The sequence below is a fragment of the Onychostruthus taczanowskii genome, unplaced genomic scaffold, assembly GCF_017590055.1.
Source record: "Onychostruthus taczanowskii isolate IOZ18803 unplaced genomic scaffold, ASM1759005v1 scaffold14, whole genome shotgun sequence".
Classification (NCBI taxonomy): Eukaryota; Metazoa; Chordata; class Aves; order Passeriformes; family Passeridae; genus Onychostruthus; species Onychostruthus taczanowskii.
The window spans coordinates 7,142,190-7,157,406 of NW_024498573.1; the positions used below are offsets into that span (position 1 = coordinate 7,142,190).

General features: G+C 46.8%; 2 protein-coding genes across 17 annotated transcripts; one reads left to right on the forward strand and one right to left on the reverse strand.

The window, feature by feature from the left end:
- Window positions 1-19: 19 nt before the first annotated feature.
- Window positions 20-15,054, forward strand: HNRNPH1 (heterogeneous nuclear ribonucleoprotein H1). 13 transcript variants are annotated; one of them, XM_041397866.1, is made up of 15 exons: window positions 20-416; window positions 6,257-6,316; window positions 7,043-7,180; window positions 8,050-8,205; window positions 8,406-8,549; window positions 10,043-10,181; window positions 11,181-11,359; window positions 11,594-11,665; window positions 11,765-11,877; window positions 12,042-12,177; window positions 12,347-12,430; window positions 12,541-12,591; window positions 12,922-13,005; window positions 13,615-13,707; window positions 14,278-15,054. In XM_041397866.1, exons 1-15 carry the CDS (start codon window positions 368-370, stop codon window positions 14,400-14,402), a joined length of 1,623 nt encoding a protein of 540 aa, XP_041253800.1. In that variant the 5' UTR covers window positions 20-367; the 3' UTR covers window positions 14,403-15,054. The 13 variants fall into 13 exon arrangements, with proteins under 13 accessions (XP_041253800.1, XP_041253808.1, XP_041253804.1 ...); XM_041397870.1 differs by lacking the exon at window positions 12,922-13,005 and adding an exon at window positions 13,446-13,508 and having other exon boundaries at window positions 21-416; window positions 11,744-11,877; window positions 14,163-15,054; XM_041397868.1 differs by having other exon boundaries at window positions 22-416; window positions 11,744-11,877; window positions 14,163-15,054.
- Window positions 602-5,976, reverse strand: LOC121332426 (deoxycytidine kinase 2). 4 transcript variants are annotated; one of them, XM_041397881.1, is made up of 7 exons: window positions 5,275-5,976; window positions 4,526-4,641; window positions 3,927-4,120; window positions 3,563-3,710; window positions 3,202-3,317; window positions 1,787-1,886; window positions 602-1,126 (listed from the first exon to the last, which is right to left on the reverse strand). In XM_041397881.1, the coding sequence occupies exons 1-7, from the start codon at window positions 5,372-5,374 to the stop codon at window positions 1,088-1,090; spliced, it is 813 nt and encodes a 270-aa protein (XP_041253815.1). In that variant the 5' UTR covers window positions 5,375-5,976; the 3' UTR covers window positions 602-1,087. The 4 variants fall into 4 exon arrangements, 2 of the variants coding, with proteins under 2 accessions (XP_041253815.1, XP_041253814.1); XR_005952137.1 differs by having other exon boundaries at window positions 1,106-1,126; window positions 1,973-3,317; XR_005952138.1 differs by lacking the exon at window positions 1,787-1,886 and having other exon boundaries at window positions 2,233-3,317.
- Window positions 15,055-15,217: the final 163 nt, after the last annotated feature.

Here is a 15,217-nt window from a genome sequence, read left to right on the forward strand (position 1 = left end):
CCCGCCCCACCGCGCGCGCGGGGGGCCGGACGTGACTGGCCGCGTTCAATTTGTCACGCGGCCATTGGCTGGCGGGGGCGGGCGGCGCGTGACGTCAACGCGCGGCGCTGCGCGGCCGGCGGCCATTTATAGGCGCGGAACGGGCGCTGCGCAGACGGAGTGAGCGGGCGGTACCGGGAGTACCGGCGGCTGTATCGCGGCCCATCCCCGCGGGAGTGCCGAGAAACCCCCCGCGGAGCCCCGATCCACCTTTTCCGAGCGCCCCTTCGGCCGCCGCTGAGCTTTTTGTTTCTGTTCGCGCAGCGCCTGAGCGCCCCTGCCCAGCTTTGTTCTCCTTGCGGCCCCTGCGGGGTAAGGCGCGGCCAAGATGGACCCTTGTCACACCGAGGAGACCGAGGGCGAGATCCCCGGCTTGGGTAAGGCCCGGCGAGGGGGTGGCGGGAGGGAGGGAGGGAGGAATAGGCGATCGGGCCCTCGTGGTGCCGCCCGCTCGGGCCCGGTGCCGCGGAGGCCCCCGTGCTGCGGGGGGGGGGCGGGGGAGCTGGGAGGGGTGGGCGTAAGATCGCCAACGGAGATAAGCGTAAATTACAGTTTATTGCAGGTCTAACGTCCAGCCTTAAGTAGCGTAAATCCGGTGGAAACGGCCACTCAGTAAAGCAGAAGTTGAAAGTAAAGGTTTCTGGACGCCATAACAGTCTCGTCTTAAAATGGTGAACTCGTGCCAGTTATTGCAAAACAGCCCTGCTCAGCGCCTGCTATCTGTTTGCTGGGTGTCGGCCTCTCGCTGAGCTCCCCCGTGGGGACAGTCACTCGAGAGGCAATATTACTTTTAAATCTTTATTAAACAACAGAGAATATACAGAAAAAAACAACCACTATCAAAGCACCCCATATTTGTTCTTTTTAGTTATACAAAAAAGTTTATCAAAAGCCACACTGCTCATAAAAAGATAAAAATCAACTCCAAATCATGTTGTTGCATTTCGGGCTTGCTTTAAAAATAAGCTATATAGGTAATGCATTTTGTTTTAAGTAAATTTTTAAACACACAGATTGTTGAGTCAACTTCAGGGACTTGTTATTCGAATTAATTTTCATCTTCTAAAGAAGTCAGGAATGACTTGACCTATCAAAAAAACAAAAAGCATGTATTATTTGGTAAATTAAAAGCTAATGTACCAGGCTTTTCCCTTTATTTGGGAAGAAATTGTTTATTACTGTGGTTTTCCAGTGATGTTTTGCCCCTGTATTTAATTAATGAGCTGAAATGCATGTGGCCTTTCAGAGGGGCAAGGTAGATGGCATGACTGAGTTCTCAAAACTAAGCTATTAATTGCTGGGTTCCATGAGGATGTAATGACAAATACCTCCACAATTCATCACTGGGCTCCCCTTCCCAGTTAATTTAGAGCTGTTAAATTGAGGGAATTAGTCTTTGGGTAGGGTCATTCTTCAGTAATCTCGATGCCCCAGATCAAGATGAAGAAAATGGTTTTTATAGGGTTTGCTAGGGAAGAGCACTTCCTTATTCTTTTAAGTATTAGGTGGAGTTTTTTTCTCCCCTTGGACTAGCCAAACAACTCCAAAATTTCTTTTGGCATTTACTTCCCAAGTCTTGCCTTTCCTTGGAATTGCTAAACGCCATTTTGACTAAAGTAACCTCTTTATTCCCAACTTGTCTTCTCTAATGGTTGTTTACTTTCCCTCCCCACTCTGGAAGTGTCACTGCATGCATGATAACTACAGCAGAAGAGCAGGTACAAATCCCCCAGTACTTCATACTTACTTTATCAATCAGGTACTCTTGTTTAATTTTATCGTTCTTAAAATCCTCATTAACATCCAAAACGAGAATAGGAATCTCCTTAATGTTGTCAAAATCAACTCTGTTAAAGTGGAAGAACATAGTTTCAGTAAAATCCACATTAAATACTGTACATTCAAGACCCCAACTCTTGATTAGCATATGTACCTGAAATGTTAAAGCTCATGCTCATAACTTAAATATGAAGCCCATGCCAAGTTTGTCCTTAATTGCTCTTCATATATTTCACACATCTGGACTCTCAGTATCTATCTGTAATGTATATGTGGGGGGAAGATAGTTTTTACCTTAATGTCCTTTTTCTCAGTCTTGTCATGGAATCACTTGCCAGGAACTGATTTTTTTAAGATGGAGTATTTTTTTCAAAATCTCTCCTGCCCTGTGTTTCCCCCACTTAATCCACTTACCGAGATGCAATTTTAAAGCTTCCTTTCATAAGGATGACCTCTTTAACAGGTTATAAGACTGGTATTTATAACCAGTCATTATTATTATAAGACCATTTTGGCTTCAGTTTGGGAACAGATGGGAGCAGTAGTTAGTTTTTCTGAGCGTAGAAGGCATTTCTAAAATGCAGTTTGTGTGCTCAACAACATTCTAACTTTTGCTTGCACGCTTCAGTTCCTATTCCAAACTCAGGAAGTGAGTACACAACGTAAACATTCCCAAAATTCCACACTATGCACTGCCTTCTGTCTCCTAAACACTTGGGTCATCCTATGTGAAACTTCAGCAAGTAGATTAAACTGATAATGTACCTTTCCTGGAATTGTAATGCTTCCCCTTCAGTAGAATATTTTGGACTCCTCTAGGGAAAAATCTCGAGTCTGTTTTCATATTCAGAGGTTCTTCAGTAAGAGTCAGTAAGGAACTCAAAGGAAGGTGTGCAGACATCACTCAGTTGCTAATTAGGTTTCTTGTGTGTAGCAGGTCTGCCAAAAGCCTTTCTGATTATTGTTTTAAATTTAAGTTAGGATTAATATTTAAACTTTGTTGAAATGCAGTCCTGCTAGTTTAAAGGTAGCAGGGGCCTTGTTTGCCCCTTACATTGCAACAGAAGCTGTGTGGTGAGAAATGTATGTGATTGTTCCCTGGCCACCATTTTAAGTGTCTTGTTCCTCAGTCCTTCCAATTAGCAAAATCCATGTCCTTGCTGGAGTTACAACTGTAAAACTTTCTAGTTGAAGCCAATGCTTAACAAAGGTTTCAAATTAGATGAAGTTACATCTCTTGAAATCTGAAGTGGGTACAAATATGAGTGTATCCAGCTGCCTGAGTGAAACTAGACTTGCCCTAAACTTGGTAAAACTAAGGCTTTATGGTAGGAAAGAGCCTTGCCTGCAAGTTGAAACTTGCTACAGAAAATGGATTCCTACCTCATAGTCCTTTCATGAAGCCAGGTTTCATGTTTATAGTGGAGGTTTTCCAAATACTCAAGCTCAATTCCTTGCTCCTCTTTTCTTCCCCTCATCTGTAGCCTTTCCATGCATTTCTGGGGGGGAAAAAAAAAAGAAAAAAGTATAAACCTGGTTATTAATCATGTGTTTTAGGTTAAATCAGCTAAATGGATCAAGTAGTCCTTAACTTGGAAGGACTAATGCTAGACATTAGTGAGCATTAATTTTAAATGGTTGGCTGGACATAAATGAGTTAAATCTAGAATAACTTTTTTATACCCTCTTAAGTCTCTGGAAAATGAAACTGGAACTGAGAAACCTCCATTTTTAGTGAGCATACCTGAGGTGTGGTTCTGAGATAGATCATGCCATCCAGTTCTATATCTGATTGAAACTGATTCAAAAGCCATGTGTGCCAGTCCTGATAAATGGACCATTCTGTTTCATTAATGTTTCCAGACTCGAACAGGTTAGAAGCAAACACATATCTGCAATGAAAGACATCAGTCTCATGCCAGGAATGACAAAAGTGAACTGCCAAAACACTTGTCATAAGAACAGAATGATGGTATTGAAAAAATGCCTTAATCAAGCCTGCTCCCTTGCAGGTATTAGTTTAAATATCAAGTGTTCCCTCAGCTCCATGTCTTTAAAGACCTGGAAACTGTTAATGTGAGTTCTTGCCATGCTGTGAGAGTCATTACCTGTCACTGTACACAGATCTTTCAAAAAATTGCACTGGATGTTCTGCTTCATATAGCTTGGCTGAGAGAGGTTTTAATTGTGCTTTTACTCGGCTCAAGCAGGCATAAGTCTGAAATGTGTAAGCCCATCTTGTGGGTTTGTCATACAGCATTTGAAGTAAGTTTCCTCCACTCTTCTGAGATGTTGAAGGTTCCTAGAAAGCAAGAGAAAAAAGTTAATATGAACATACTGCTTTTCTCAAGCCAGAATTCTGATATGTTTAAGTAAGAATTCATGGCTTTCTTTTTATTACTAAGAAAATGCTTAGGCACAGGAACTAAGAGACTCTTTTTCCTCAGGTGATGGTGGTTTTCATGCAGCTTCTTTGAGCAGTTTGTTTGTGTTCCAGATTTTAGTGTGATTCCTGTGGCGTAGGGGACGTGATTTGGAATATATGTTCAGTAGTATCTTGCCTTTACAATTTGAGTGCCTGACCAACTGTGGTATGATAGTGGGGATGACTCTGGCTGCTGCAAACTAAGTATAGCTGGATTTTGGCATAGCTCCCTGACTGTGGAACTCCCTGCAGTCTCTTCCGGCCCAAATCCAGCGCACCTACCTCATACTCATCCTCGGCCGTCTTGATGTTGCACCACTTAGCGATGGGCTCGGGGATGATCTCCCACTCATCGCTGTGTTTCTCCAGCAGCCTGACAAACGTTGACTTCCCCGCAGCTGCGGAAGATTAGAGCAGTTCACGAGGGGGTGGGGGTTGATGTCAAGCCCTGGTGCTGCTGACGGACAGGGGGCAGTTTGGGGCTTGTTAGCGGCTGTTGGGGCGCGGGGCCGGCCGGCTGCGCCGCGGAGCAAACCGCGCTAATCTTTGTCGCCAGAGGGGCCGCGCCCGGCCGGGCGGGTGATAAGGGCGGCCGAGGAGCGGCCGACATTTTAGAGCTGCCGTGGCGGGCGGAGCTGAGGGGGGAGAGCGAGGGAGCGGCTGCGCAGGCGCAGGGAGTTGACCCGGGCGGGCGGCAGCGAACGAGTGCTGCAGCCCCGGGGGGGAGTGGGTGGGCATCGGGGGTTCGTGCTCCCGAGCCCGTCAAGCGCCTCGGTGTCGCTGACGGGCACCCTGCTCGGGGAGCTCCCCATCCGCCCCAGCCTCGCTCCGGGTTCATGTCCCGGTGCGGCTCTCCCTGCAGAGGCCCCCGCTGCCCGCAGAGCCGGTGGGCGAGCGCCGCAGCCGCCCCTCTCTCTGTCTCCCCCGGCATCCCAGCCCCTTGGGGTGCCCCCGGTCTGGTACCCCCCACGTTCCCCTGGACTCCCCCTACCACCCTGAGCCGCCTCCCGCACCCTGTCCGCCGAGCTCACCGATGTTCCCCTCGATGGAAATCTTCCTGAGGCGCTTCTGGAAGCTGGATTCGAGGGAGCCGGCGGGGCTCTGGCAGTGCCGCTTGGCAGGGGTAGACATGGCGGCGCCGAGCGGGAACTCAAGGGGTTCCCGGCTGCTCCAGCGCACTTTAAGCGTCCCGCCAAACGGGTGGGCGGGATGGCCGCTTCCCGCCAATCCTCCCCGGGAAGAGGCGGAGGCGCTGCCCCCTCCCCCGCCGCTCCTGCCCAGCTCCTGCCGCCTCAGTGTTACAAAATGGGCGTTCGGCAAGTGAAATGGAGAAGAGTGCTTTGTGCAGGAAGTGACTGTAGCACGGTTCCACTTACTGATCTAATTTGCATTTATGTAATCCAGTTCGCCATGTTGTTTGATTTACTTACGTAAACTTGAGCATGCACTTAAAAAAGTCAAAAAGCCTCCAGCTGTGGGGGTGGGGTGGTTGTTAGCAGTCCGGAACATGTAATGAGATGAGGCAATGTAGGCTCAGTCTGTTTTGGTACTGACTGGAAAAGAAACACTCGTGGATGAATGGCGTGCAGAGCAGCCTCTGGGCTCCAAATACCTGTGTTGGGGCTCCAGGAGCCTGCTAACTCTAGGCATAGGTCCTCTATCAACTGTGTAGACAAGCTGAAACAGGAGCTGGTCATCCAAGGGGAAAGGGGATGGAGGATTCTTAGATGATGAGTTATTCACTCTAGTAGATAGAGAACCTATGCCTACATAGGTTCTCTATCTACTGTGTAGACAAGCTGAAACAGGAGCTGGTCATCCAAGGGGAAAGGGGATGGAGGATTCTTAGATGATGAGTTATTCAAATTTCCTCCTTCCTCCTCGGTAATACAAAGTGAAATCTAGCTAGGTCTGGTGTGTTTGGAGGAAATGGGAGGGAATTAACTTTTCCGTTCTTTTATGATAATTGTGACCCATTGTCTCTTCTTTCCCCATCTCCTCCAAACACACCAGGCTTCAGTGACCGAAGCGAGCAGATTGTTTCACGTGGGGTAGCGTCAGCCTTTGAAGCTGGTAAGTGCTAGTTCGCTCGCACGGTGTGCGCAGCCAGAGCGCTCCGCTGTCCGCGCCACGCGAGGGCCGCGGCGGGCCGGGGCGGGGGCGGCGGCGCGCGGGGCATGCGCAGTGCGGCGAGCGGCGCCCAGGGCGCGCGGGGCCGGGGCTTTGTTCGGCGCGGCGGGCGGGCGGCGCGTGCGCACAGGCGGCGCGCGGGGTCTCGGGGGTGGGGCCGAACCCCACCGGGGCACATGCGCCCCGCACCCGCCCCGGCCACGCCGCGGCCGGTCCCGTGCTCGGTGCCCTCTCGTCACACGGCCCTCCCTGCGAACCGGCCGCGGGCGCTGCGGGCCCGCCAGGGCGGCGACCGGGACCGCGCTCTTTGTGCGGAGGAAGGCCCGGCCCAGCGGAAGCGGGAGCACCCGCCGCCATTTCCTAGCGCGCTCTCGCTGCAGGCTCGCCCGCTCGCTGCCGCCTGACCGGGACTAGGCGCTCTCCGGACAGTGGATCAGGCTCGGAGCCCTAGAACCAGCGCGGAGCCCCACCATGTGTGCGTGCGGGGAAGGGGCAGGGCGCGGGCCGGGGGCGGGAGCGGCGCCGTGTGTGTGAGGCGGCAGCGCCCGAGGCCGAGGAGGATCAGGGAGGGCCGGGGCACAGGCCAGGGGGGCCGCCGGGCGCTCTGAGGGGGTGCGGGTGGCGGCCGTGCCGAGCGGAATCTCAAAGGGCCCGTTCTGGTCTTTCCAGCAACCACAGAAGCAGAGACAGAGCAGAGCCTCACCCCCAATGTGATGCTTAACACCGAGAGCAGCGAGGGATACGTGGTGAAAGTCCGGGGGCTGCCTTGGTCTTGCTCCACCGAGGAGGTGCAGAGGTTCTTCTCTGGTAAGTGGGGCTGTGGGGGAATAAGAGGTGTGGGAGAGGGGTCGGGCTCTGCTGTCAGTTCTGGATCCCTCCCAGGGACCCTGTGGCAGTGGGAGTGCTGTAGTGAGCAGCTGCAGGAGGCATTCAGTAGCCGGTGCAGTTTGTAGTGCAACAAGTGCTTCAGCTAGAGCCTGGGATGGAAAGCTGTGTTCATGCTAGCAGGGACTCAGCACAGAGGGGCTTGGTCTGCGTTGCTGGGATAGCCACAACTGCATTTGCTGCTTGAGCAACCAGGAGAGAGAATGTTCAATTTTAAATCATGTTCAACCTGAAGCAAGAATTTTAAAGCTAAATCAGTTCAGTTCTTGTATTGTCCCAATACACTCATGTCTTTTGGGACAATACAAGTGTTCAGTGTGTATCCTTCCCCAAATTATTGGCATTCTGCAGTAATAAATAGTGCTGATAAATATATACTTTCTGCAGCAATTGGACTGTTTAAAACTGCTTCAGGAATTTGGTGTGTTGGACTTGGTTCTCATACAGTTTATTGCACTTACGCTGATTGTTATTATGCTTTATTTCATGCTAATAAGAAAGTTAAGATCAATAGCAGATAGTATGTTTGAGGCAGAAAAGCTTTTGAAATAGCTAATTTGCAATTAACCTTTATCTGTAGGTTTGACTAGAATGGTAACTTTAGTTAGCATCTTAGTTAATTGATGCATCTTAGTTAATTGGTCATTTTAAGGTTGCATTGCAACAGGAATGCTGCTGGTTTTGTTGTTACAATTGATACTCAGTACATTTTTGGTTTTAGGCTCTCTGGAATTTTCAAAGTAACCCTGGTCCTGTAGTAATTAATGTAATTCTGGCCTTTCTGTTTTCAGATTGCAAAATTCTGAACGGGGCTTTGGGTATCCGTTTCATCTACACCAGGGAGGGCAGACCAAGTGGAGAAGCATTTGCTGAACTTGAGTCAGAGGAGGATGTGAAATTGGCCTTGAAAAAAGACAGAGAAACAATGGGACACAGATACGTTGAAGGTTTGACTCAGTTGGTCTAGTAACTGACTACATTGTGTTTGTGCTTGATGGGTTTTTGGTTAATTGCATTTTTTGTCCCTTTAAAATGCATGTGAAAGGACAAATGGACTTGCGTATCATAAACTGACTAGTTTCAAGGCAAATGACTTTAAAAACTGTTCCTTACTCCAGAATGCATTAATTCTAAGTGCCTTTTACAGTTTTCAAGTCAAACAACGTTGAAATGGATTGGGTTCTGAAGCATACTGGTCCCAACAGCCCTGATACAGCTAATGATGGTTTTGTACGTCTTAGAGGACTCCCATTTGGCTGTAGTAAAGAAGAAATTGTACAGTTTTTTTCAGGTATGTGGGATAAAAGTAGTAGCTGTAGCACTATTGGTTCATGCTAAAAATACCCCAACAAACCTAACAGGCATGGATTGCCCATGTAGTAGTACATCCAACAGTATTATCATGGGTATTAAAAGTAAATAAAGCAATTCTTCTCTAGTTTTCTGGGCATGAGGAATCCTTTGGATCACTTCCTAAAATACTTGATAATTAATTCATTTATGGAATGCCAGAAAGGTGCTTGAATTTATACTTGGTGGGACATGCTGTTCCAAAAAAAGGATTATAGAAAAGTGTCTTGCTTTCCAAATGAAGCTGAACAGTTCATGTGGGAGGCTACTTCCACCCCCAGCCTTGGATGCTTGGCCCTGGTCAGTGAAGGATGTAGACACACACCACTGGGCTTTGTGTGAGGAGCAGGTTCTCAGTAAAGGCCCATAACCTCTTCCCAACATAGAGCTAGTATTGGGTGAAATGCAGAGAAAACCTGCTGAACTCTACCCACAGATTTACAGATTTGCCCCTTTCTCCCTATGGGGATAAAAATCCCACCAGACCCTTGATGTTGCCTAGCTCAGAGTTTTTATGGATGAAGAGATAATGTCTTGTTTTGACTAATTTTTACCTTTTTTGCAGCTGTTTTATGTTTACAAACTGGAATTAGACTATTAAAATGTCTTAAGAATGGAATATGTTGATTGTTTAGGATTTCACTTGTTGTTATTTTGAAAATACTAGATTTCTTAATGTTTTGCTATTACAAGATATGATGAAGCTTGCTGTTTTGCTTTAAAATACAGTAGAAACATTTCCAGTTTTGCAATCTCAGAACTTGCTTTTTTTTTTTGTTTGTTTTCTGAATTGGTGATATGAACAAGAGCAATTTCTAAGCATGTACATTTTAAGCTGTTTTTTTCTTACATGGTGAAGTAATTCAAGCTTTATAAGTTGTAATGTGCTTAATATACAAAATGTGTCTCTTCTGTTCAGGAACTAATACTTAAAAATAACTTCATGATTTTTTTCTTAATTAAGCACTCCTAAAGATAAAAAAATGCTGAAACTTGATGTTTGCATAAGACTTAATTATTTTACGTGACTTCTAGTAAAATTACTTGCTCTATATAAAGCTGTTTAACTTGCTGTGTTTGAATTTAAGTTCTCTTAAGTTCATCTTAAATACTTTCACAGAATTGACGAGGTTTGTAATGATGTGTGACGTTCTTAACGCACCCTGCATTAGATGCCTTCTCTGAGGGGCTGTGCCTGACCCTCAGAGCATTTCTGAGCTCTGCAGGGTGGGTTAAGAACCTGAACTGAATGGTATGTGATCGTGGAGCTCTTTGTTGACGTGCCTTTTTTATTCTGGTGTTCTAGAATCAACATACCATTCGCTTAAAAGTGTTTAAATTCTGGTGTTTTTAAAGCTATAAGAAAAAACTCATGACTGGGCTTGTGATGTTAATATTGCCCCCCTACTGGGGTTATTTGTCCTTGGGTTGAAGGGTTGGAAATCGTGCCAAATGGGATAACATTGCCGGTGGACTTCCAGGGGAGGAGTACGGGGGAGGCCTTCGTGCAGTTTGCTTCACAGGAAATAGCTGAAAAGGCTCTAAAGAAACACAAGGAAAGAATAGGGCACAGGTGGGGATGGATGGTTGGTTGGCTCTGTCACTTTTCTTATGGTAAACAATTAAATCCATATTCTCTCTTCTGAAAGTGCTAACACCCAAATCAAAATAGCATTGTGGTCTCTAACTTGGTGATGAGTAAGGGTAATGATTGCTACAGTGTGTGTGGCACAGACTGTTTAGATCTACCCAAAAATACAAGATAAAATTGGACTAAACTAAAATGTGCTTTGGAAAATGAGTAATAACAGGCGTTCAAAACTATAGCTTGGAAATGACAAAGTTGAGAGACTATGGCTTTAACTTCTCAAATAGCACCAATTCTGCCTTTAGCTCTAAAGACATGCACAGTATTCTTACTACCATAAGAAAATGTGATACTTTCTAAACTTGTTTTATAAGTTGAAATGTAACAAATTTACTTACTTGTATTAATCTTCAATGTAATAAGCATAGCTTTCAAGAAATTGTCACAAAGGGTTTTTATTCAATTTTTACTTGTGACTATTTTTCATTGAAGCATGCACCTTTTGCCTACGCTGAATCACTGAAGCATAGGCTGGGTTCAGTAGTACATGCAGAGCTTTTTGTGGCATCCTGATGGGTTAAACTCTCGGTGGAGATCGGGTTTTTAACCCTCTGTTTCTGTTGCCTCGAGCAACCGTGCTGAGTTGAGTGGACACTGGTCCCTCCTACATTGTTTGACTAACATTTTAAATTGGGGGGAGGTGGGTGGGGAATCAATATTGCTCCCCCACCCTTATGGCTGGGATACTGCAAAGTATAAGGAGCACATAAACCCTTCAGTAATTTTAATTTCTTGAAAATACACTGATTTAAATGTAATGTAGTGCTAATAATAGAAAGTCATTGCCTACATAATGTAAAGAAACCTGGCTTAAAATTACTGCCAGTATCAAGGCTATGACTAAATGGCTTGTTGTAATGTGAAGTTGTGAGGTGTTTGTGGAAGGAGTCAAGGACTGACTCGTCCCTGTGCAAACACTCGTAGGTACATTGAGATCTTCAAGAGTAGCCGAGCAGAGGTGCGCACTCACTACGACCCTCCCCGCAAGCTGTTGGCCATGCAGAGACCTGGTCCGTACGACAGGCCCGGCCTGACGCGCGGATACAACAGTCTGGGTAGAGGAAGTAGCTTGGAGAGAATGAGGCGTGGAGCCTACGGAGGAGGTAAGTGCACGGAGGCCCAGGGAGCTGCTCGTGTGAGAAGCAGCAACTCCTGGACCTGGTAGTGTCTCCCCAGCTGTGTGTGTGTCCTTGGCCTTAATTCTCGTAGAAGAAATGAAATGTTGTAGTAGTCGTTGTTTGCAGTGTGTACTGTGTATTTGGATCTTTCTGTAGTCGAAATGAAAGTTTATTTGGATCTTTGTGTAGTTGAAATGAACATGTCCAATCTGTTTCTAGGTTATGGAGGTTATGATGACTACAATGGGTATAATGATGGCTATGGGTTTGGTTCTGATAGATTTGGAAGAGGTAAGGATCTCTAATAGGAACAGTAACTGAACTTACGACATGTCCCAAAAGAAACTAAAATACATCTGAAAGACCTAGAATGGACTCTTTTCTCCGCAGGGATGTCGGACCACAGGTACGGCGACGGATCGTCCACCTTCCAGAGCACGACCGGCCACTGCGTCCACATGCGAGGTCTGCCCTACAGAGCCACGGAGAACGACATCTACAACGTGAGTGCCACGCTGCTCCCAGTGCATGGCTTTGGGTCCTGGGGCCCTCGTGGGGACCTGCCAGCTGCACCGCAGCTGCGGTGTTCCTCTGCAGAAAATGGCTTGTTGTAAACCCAGACTGTTGCGTTGGTGCGTTTTAATCTGTGTGACTGTTCCGTGTGTAGTTCTTCTCACCTCTGAACCCTGTAAGAGTACACATTGAGATCGGACCGGATGGCAGAGTAACCGGGGAGGCAGACGTTGAATTTGCCACTCATGAGGACGCAGTGGCTGCTATGTCCAAAGACAAAGCAAACATGCGTAAGTCCGACTGCTCGGAAGAGGTGGCTTTAGGGAGCTGCCAGCACTGCCGTGCAGTGCATCTGCTGCAACTGGAATGCCAGAGATTTCACTGCAGTTTCACTTGCACTGAGACGGGCTGCATGGGTTTGGTGTGAAATGCTCTCATGGGAAAACTTTCTTCTTCCAGAACACAGATATGTAGAACTCTTCCTGAATTCTACAGCAGGAGGAACTGGTGGTGCCTATGGCAGTCAGATGATGGGAGCAATGGGTATGTAACGGTCTCACTGCACTTGCAAGCTGGCTCGTTTTGTACAGCTCGTGCTTTATTGTGTGCCTGGCATCAAAACTGAAATTCAACATTCTGTCTTAATCACACAGTCAAGGAGTCGGAAGGGGTGGTCCAAGATTGGAACACTAGCACATTGCCAGGTATATAATCCTTTTGGGAATACATTTGAGCTTTAGTAGGTTGAATATAAATTTGGTGCTGAGTGTGGTATGCCTGATGGGATGAGTGGCTTCTTTGGGAGTGTGGTAGTGCAAAATGTGGGAGATGCCTGTCCTCTTTATTCTCCTTCCCCTTCCCTGTTTGGGGGATACCAGAACACAGTTCGGTGATGGAGGATGTATCTGTGGCATGTGACCGGCCATTCAAGCTGAGTCTTGGTGGTGAGAGAGAGATACTTGGAATTGGGAGAAATTGTCTGAAGCTCTGGCAAACCCCAAAATTGTTTAAAAATCTAAAATGTGTGTTTGCAGCACAAGTCTTAAATGCCTGTTGCTGTTACGCCTCTAAGACAGATACCCTCCTGACACCCAGCTGGGCTGGTTTCGGAGAAGAAGGTGGGGTTGGTTTCTGGGGGGCTCCTTTCTCTTGAGGGTGGGGGGGGGGGGTGGATACACTGCTGTTTTTATAGTATTTGGTTACAAAATGTTTGTAGTTCTAATGTTGATACTGAAACTACAGAAAGGAGTGTAGGCAAGTGATGTGGTCAAGAGCAGCTGCTTGTTTAAACAGAGGTGTCTCTGTCTGAGCCACAGCACTGCTCTGATGTGATGCACAATCAGTCGGGGGCAGGAATAAGTCTGTCAGGACCATGTACACATGAGTGACTCCAGTTAATGAGCTTTGTGCTTCTGGAAGGGCAGCACTCAGTGTGAGGTCCCTTAAAGCCAAGCTTAAGTTTTTTGGGGTGTGTTAAAGTGCAGATTGATCCTGTTTAGTATAGTCCACAGAAATTGTAAAAGTAACTTCTAAAGTTCTTGTTGCTGCTTGATTGCAGGGATGTCTTTAGAAACCCCATCACTTTCCTTGAGCATGTTAAACTTCCCTTGGTGTGAGCAAGGTAGTGCCAGAGTGCAGGGGCTGTTGGTTGGGTGAGGGCTGGGTTTGTTGATGATGAGCAGATCTTGACCCGCAAGTTCTTAATCTTTTTACCCTTAACTTAAAAGGGAGCCAATCCAGTTACGGTGCTCCGGGCAACCAGCAGCTGAGTGGGGGCTACGGAGGAGGATATGGAGGTCAAAGCAGCATGAGTGGCTATGGTAAGAGCATTTCTTTGCTGGTTTCCATTGGGCCAGGTGCAGCTGGCTTAACCTGCCCTTCACTGGTGTTAAAGGGTTGTGTTATAACCTGGGCAGCACAGGCTCTGAACGTTAAAGGTGTGGCTGCTGTGAATTTTGGGGAATGGGGGGATCGATTCAAAGCTGCAATGGGGAGCTGAGGGGGGGAAATGTGGAAAACTATTCTGAAAGGGGCAGGAAATGCCAGTCTCAGACTTGCATTGCTCTGATCACTTTTCTTAACCCGAAAGCTGGAGACCAGCTTTGTTTAAACACAGTACAAGTGGGGGAGGGGGTCATGGGAGGCTGGGTCCTCCCTATTCCCCCAGAGCAGTGGTAAAGCTCTGGCTTGGGAAGGGGGTGATGCAGAGCTCGTGCTGTCGTTGAACATCCGATAACTGGCTTTGGGTACGGAGCTGTAAACTGACACTTTGCAGCATTGGGCACGGTAGACGGTATTTACGAGGTGGCCCAGCAAGGACAGGCGTTGGGGCAAGGATGCTTCGAGTCGGCCTGAGGCAGCTGTGAACCTGCTGTCGGTTTCCCCCTCAGACCCCGGGAGCCAGGGCGCCATGAACAGCAGCTACTACAGCAGTGGGAACCGCGCATCCATGGGAGTGAACGGCATGGGCGGCATGTCCAACATGTCCAACATGAGTGGTGGCTGGGGAATGTAACCAATCGCTGACTTTTGGTCACATCTTTTTTAAAAAACAAAAAAACAAAAAACTAAGTTTAACAGTTTTGCAATACGAGCTTGTGATTTATGCTTTACTGTAAGTGAATTCAGGATTGTTTTAAAACCTTTCAGGTTCAGTATTTTTGAACATACAGAAATGAACATTCATCTAGGATGTAATAACCAAGTAAAGACTATAACTGTTAAACAATTTGGAGCGTTTCTCAAGTTAGTTTTGTTGTAGGAGTGTATTTAAGCAGTAAGCGTATTTAGGTTAAAGCTGTTTGAATTATGTTAAATGTTGCTCTTATACCATATTACATCCAACACTGTTTTGAATACATGTTGAAAGAGACATGCTTTTTTGTAAAGAACCAATATAGGAGCTGTGTCTGAAAATCAAAGTGAACATTTGGCATGTTAGTTCTAGTTTATTTCTTTTAATATCCTGTAAGGCATGTTAAAGCTTTTTTTTTTTTTTAAGTTAATGGGGGAAACATGTTGAGACGCAATACGGCTACTTTAGGATTTTGGTCTTGGTGTTCGTATAAAATTCTGAGGCCTTGATTTAATCTTTCATTGTATTGTGATTTCCTTTTTAGGTGTATTGCGCTAAGTGAAACTTGTTAAATAAATCTTCCTTTTAAAAACTGGAACTCACTCCTTCTTGACCTCCAGCTTCTTGTAACCATACCTGCACCCATGTCCTCTGGCTGTTGTGCTCTTGCCCTGCAGCTGCCCCCAGTGACTCCTGAGAGAGCACTGACCCTTAGAGTGTCACAGTGACAACTGGGGGGAGCAAAGGCCACCACC

What these genes read in the sequence shown, in the direction of transcription:
- HNRNPH1 (XM_041397865.1), top strand. Translation starts at nt 368, where the DNA reads ATGGACCCTTGTCACACCGAGGAGACCGAGGGCGAGATCCCCGGCTTG. An exon ending in GGGACACAGATACGTTGAAG is followed by an intron (nt 8,206 to 8,405) that starts GTTTGACTCAGT and finishes TGCCTTTTACAG; the next exon opens with TTTTCAAGTCAAACAACGTT. An exon ending in AAGGAAAGAATAGGGCACAG is followed by an intron (nt 10,182 to 11,180) that starts GTGGGGATGGAT and finishes AAACACTCGTAG; the next exon opens with GTACATTGAGATCTTCAAGA.
- LOC121332426 (XM_041397880.1), bottom strand. Translation starts at nt 5,374, where the DNA reads ATGTCTACCCCTGCCAAGCGGCACTGCCAGAGCCCCGCCGGCTCCCTC. An exon ending in TTCCATCGAGGGGAACATCG is followed by an intron (nt 4,642 to 5,274) that starts GTGAGCTCGGCG and finishes AATCTTCCGCAG; the next exon opens with CTGCGGGGAAGTCAACGTTT. An exon ending in CTTCATGAAAGGACTATGAG is followed by an intron (nt 1,887 to 3,201) that starts GTAGGAATCCAT and finishes CCACTTTAACAG; the next exon opens with AGTTGATTTTGACAACATTA.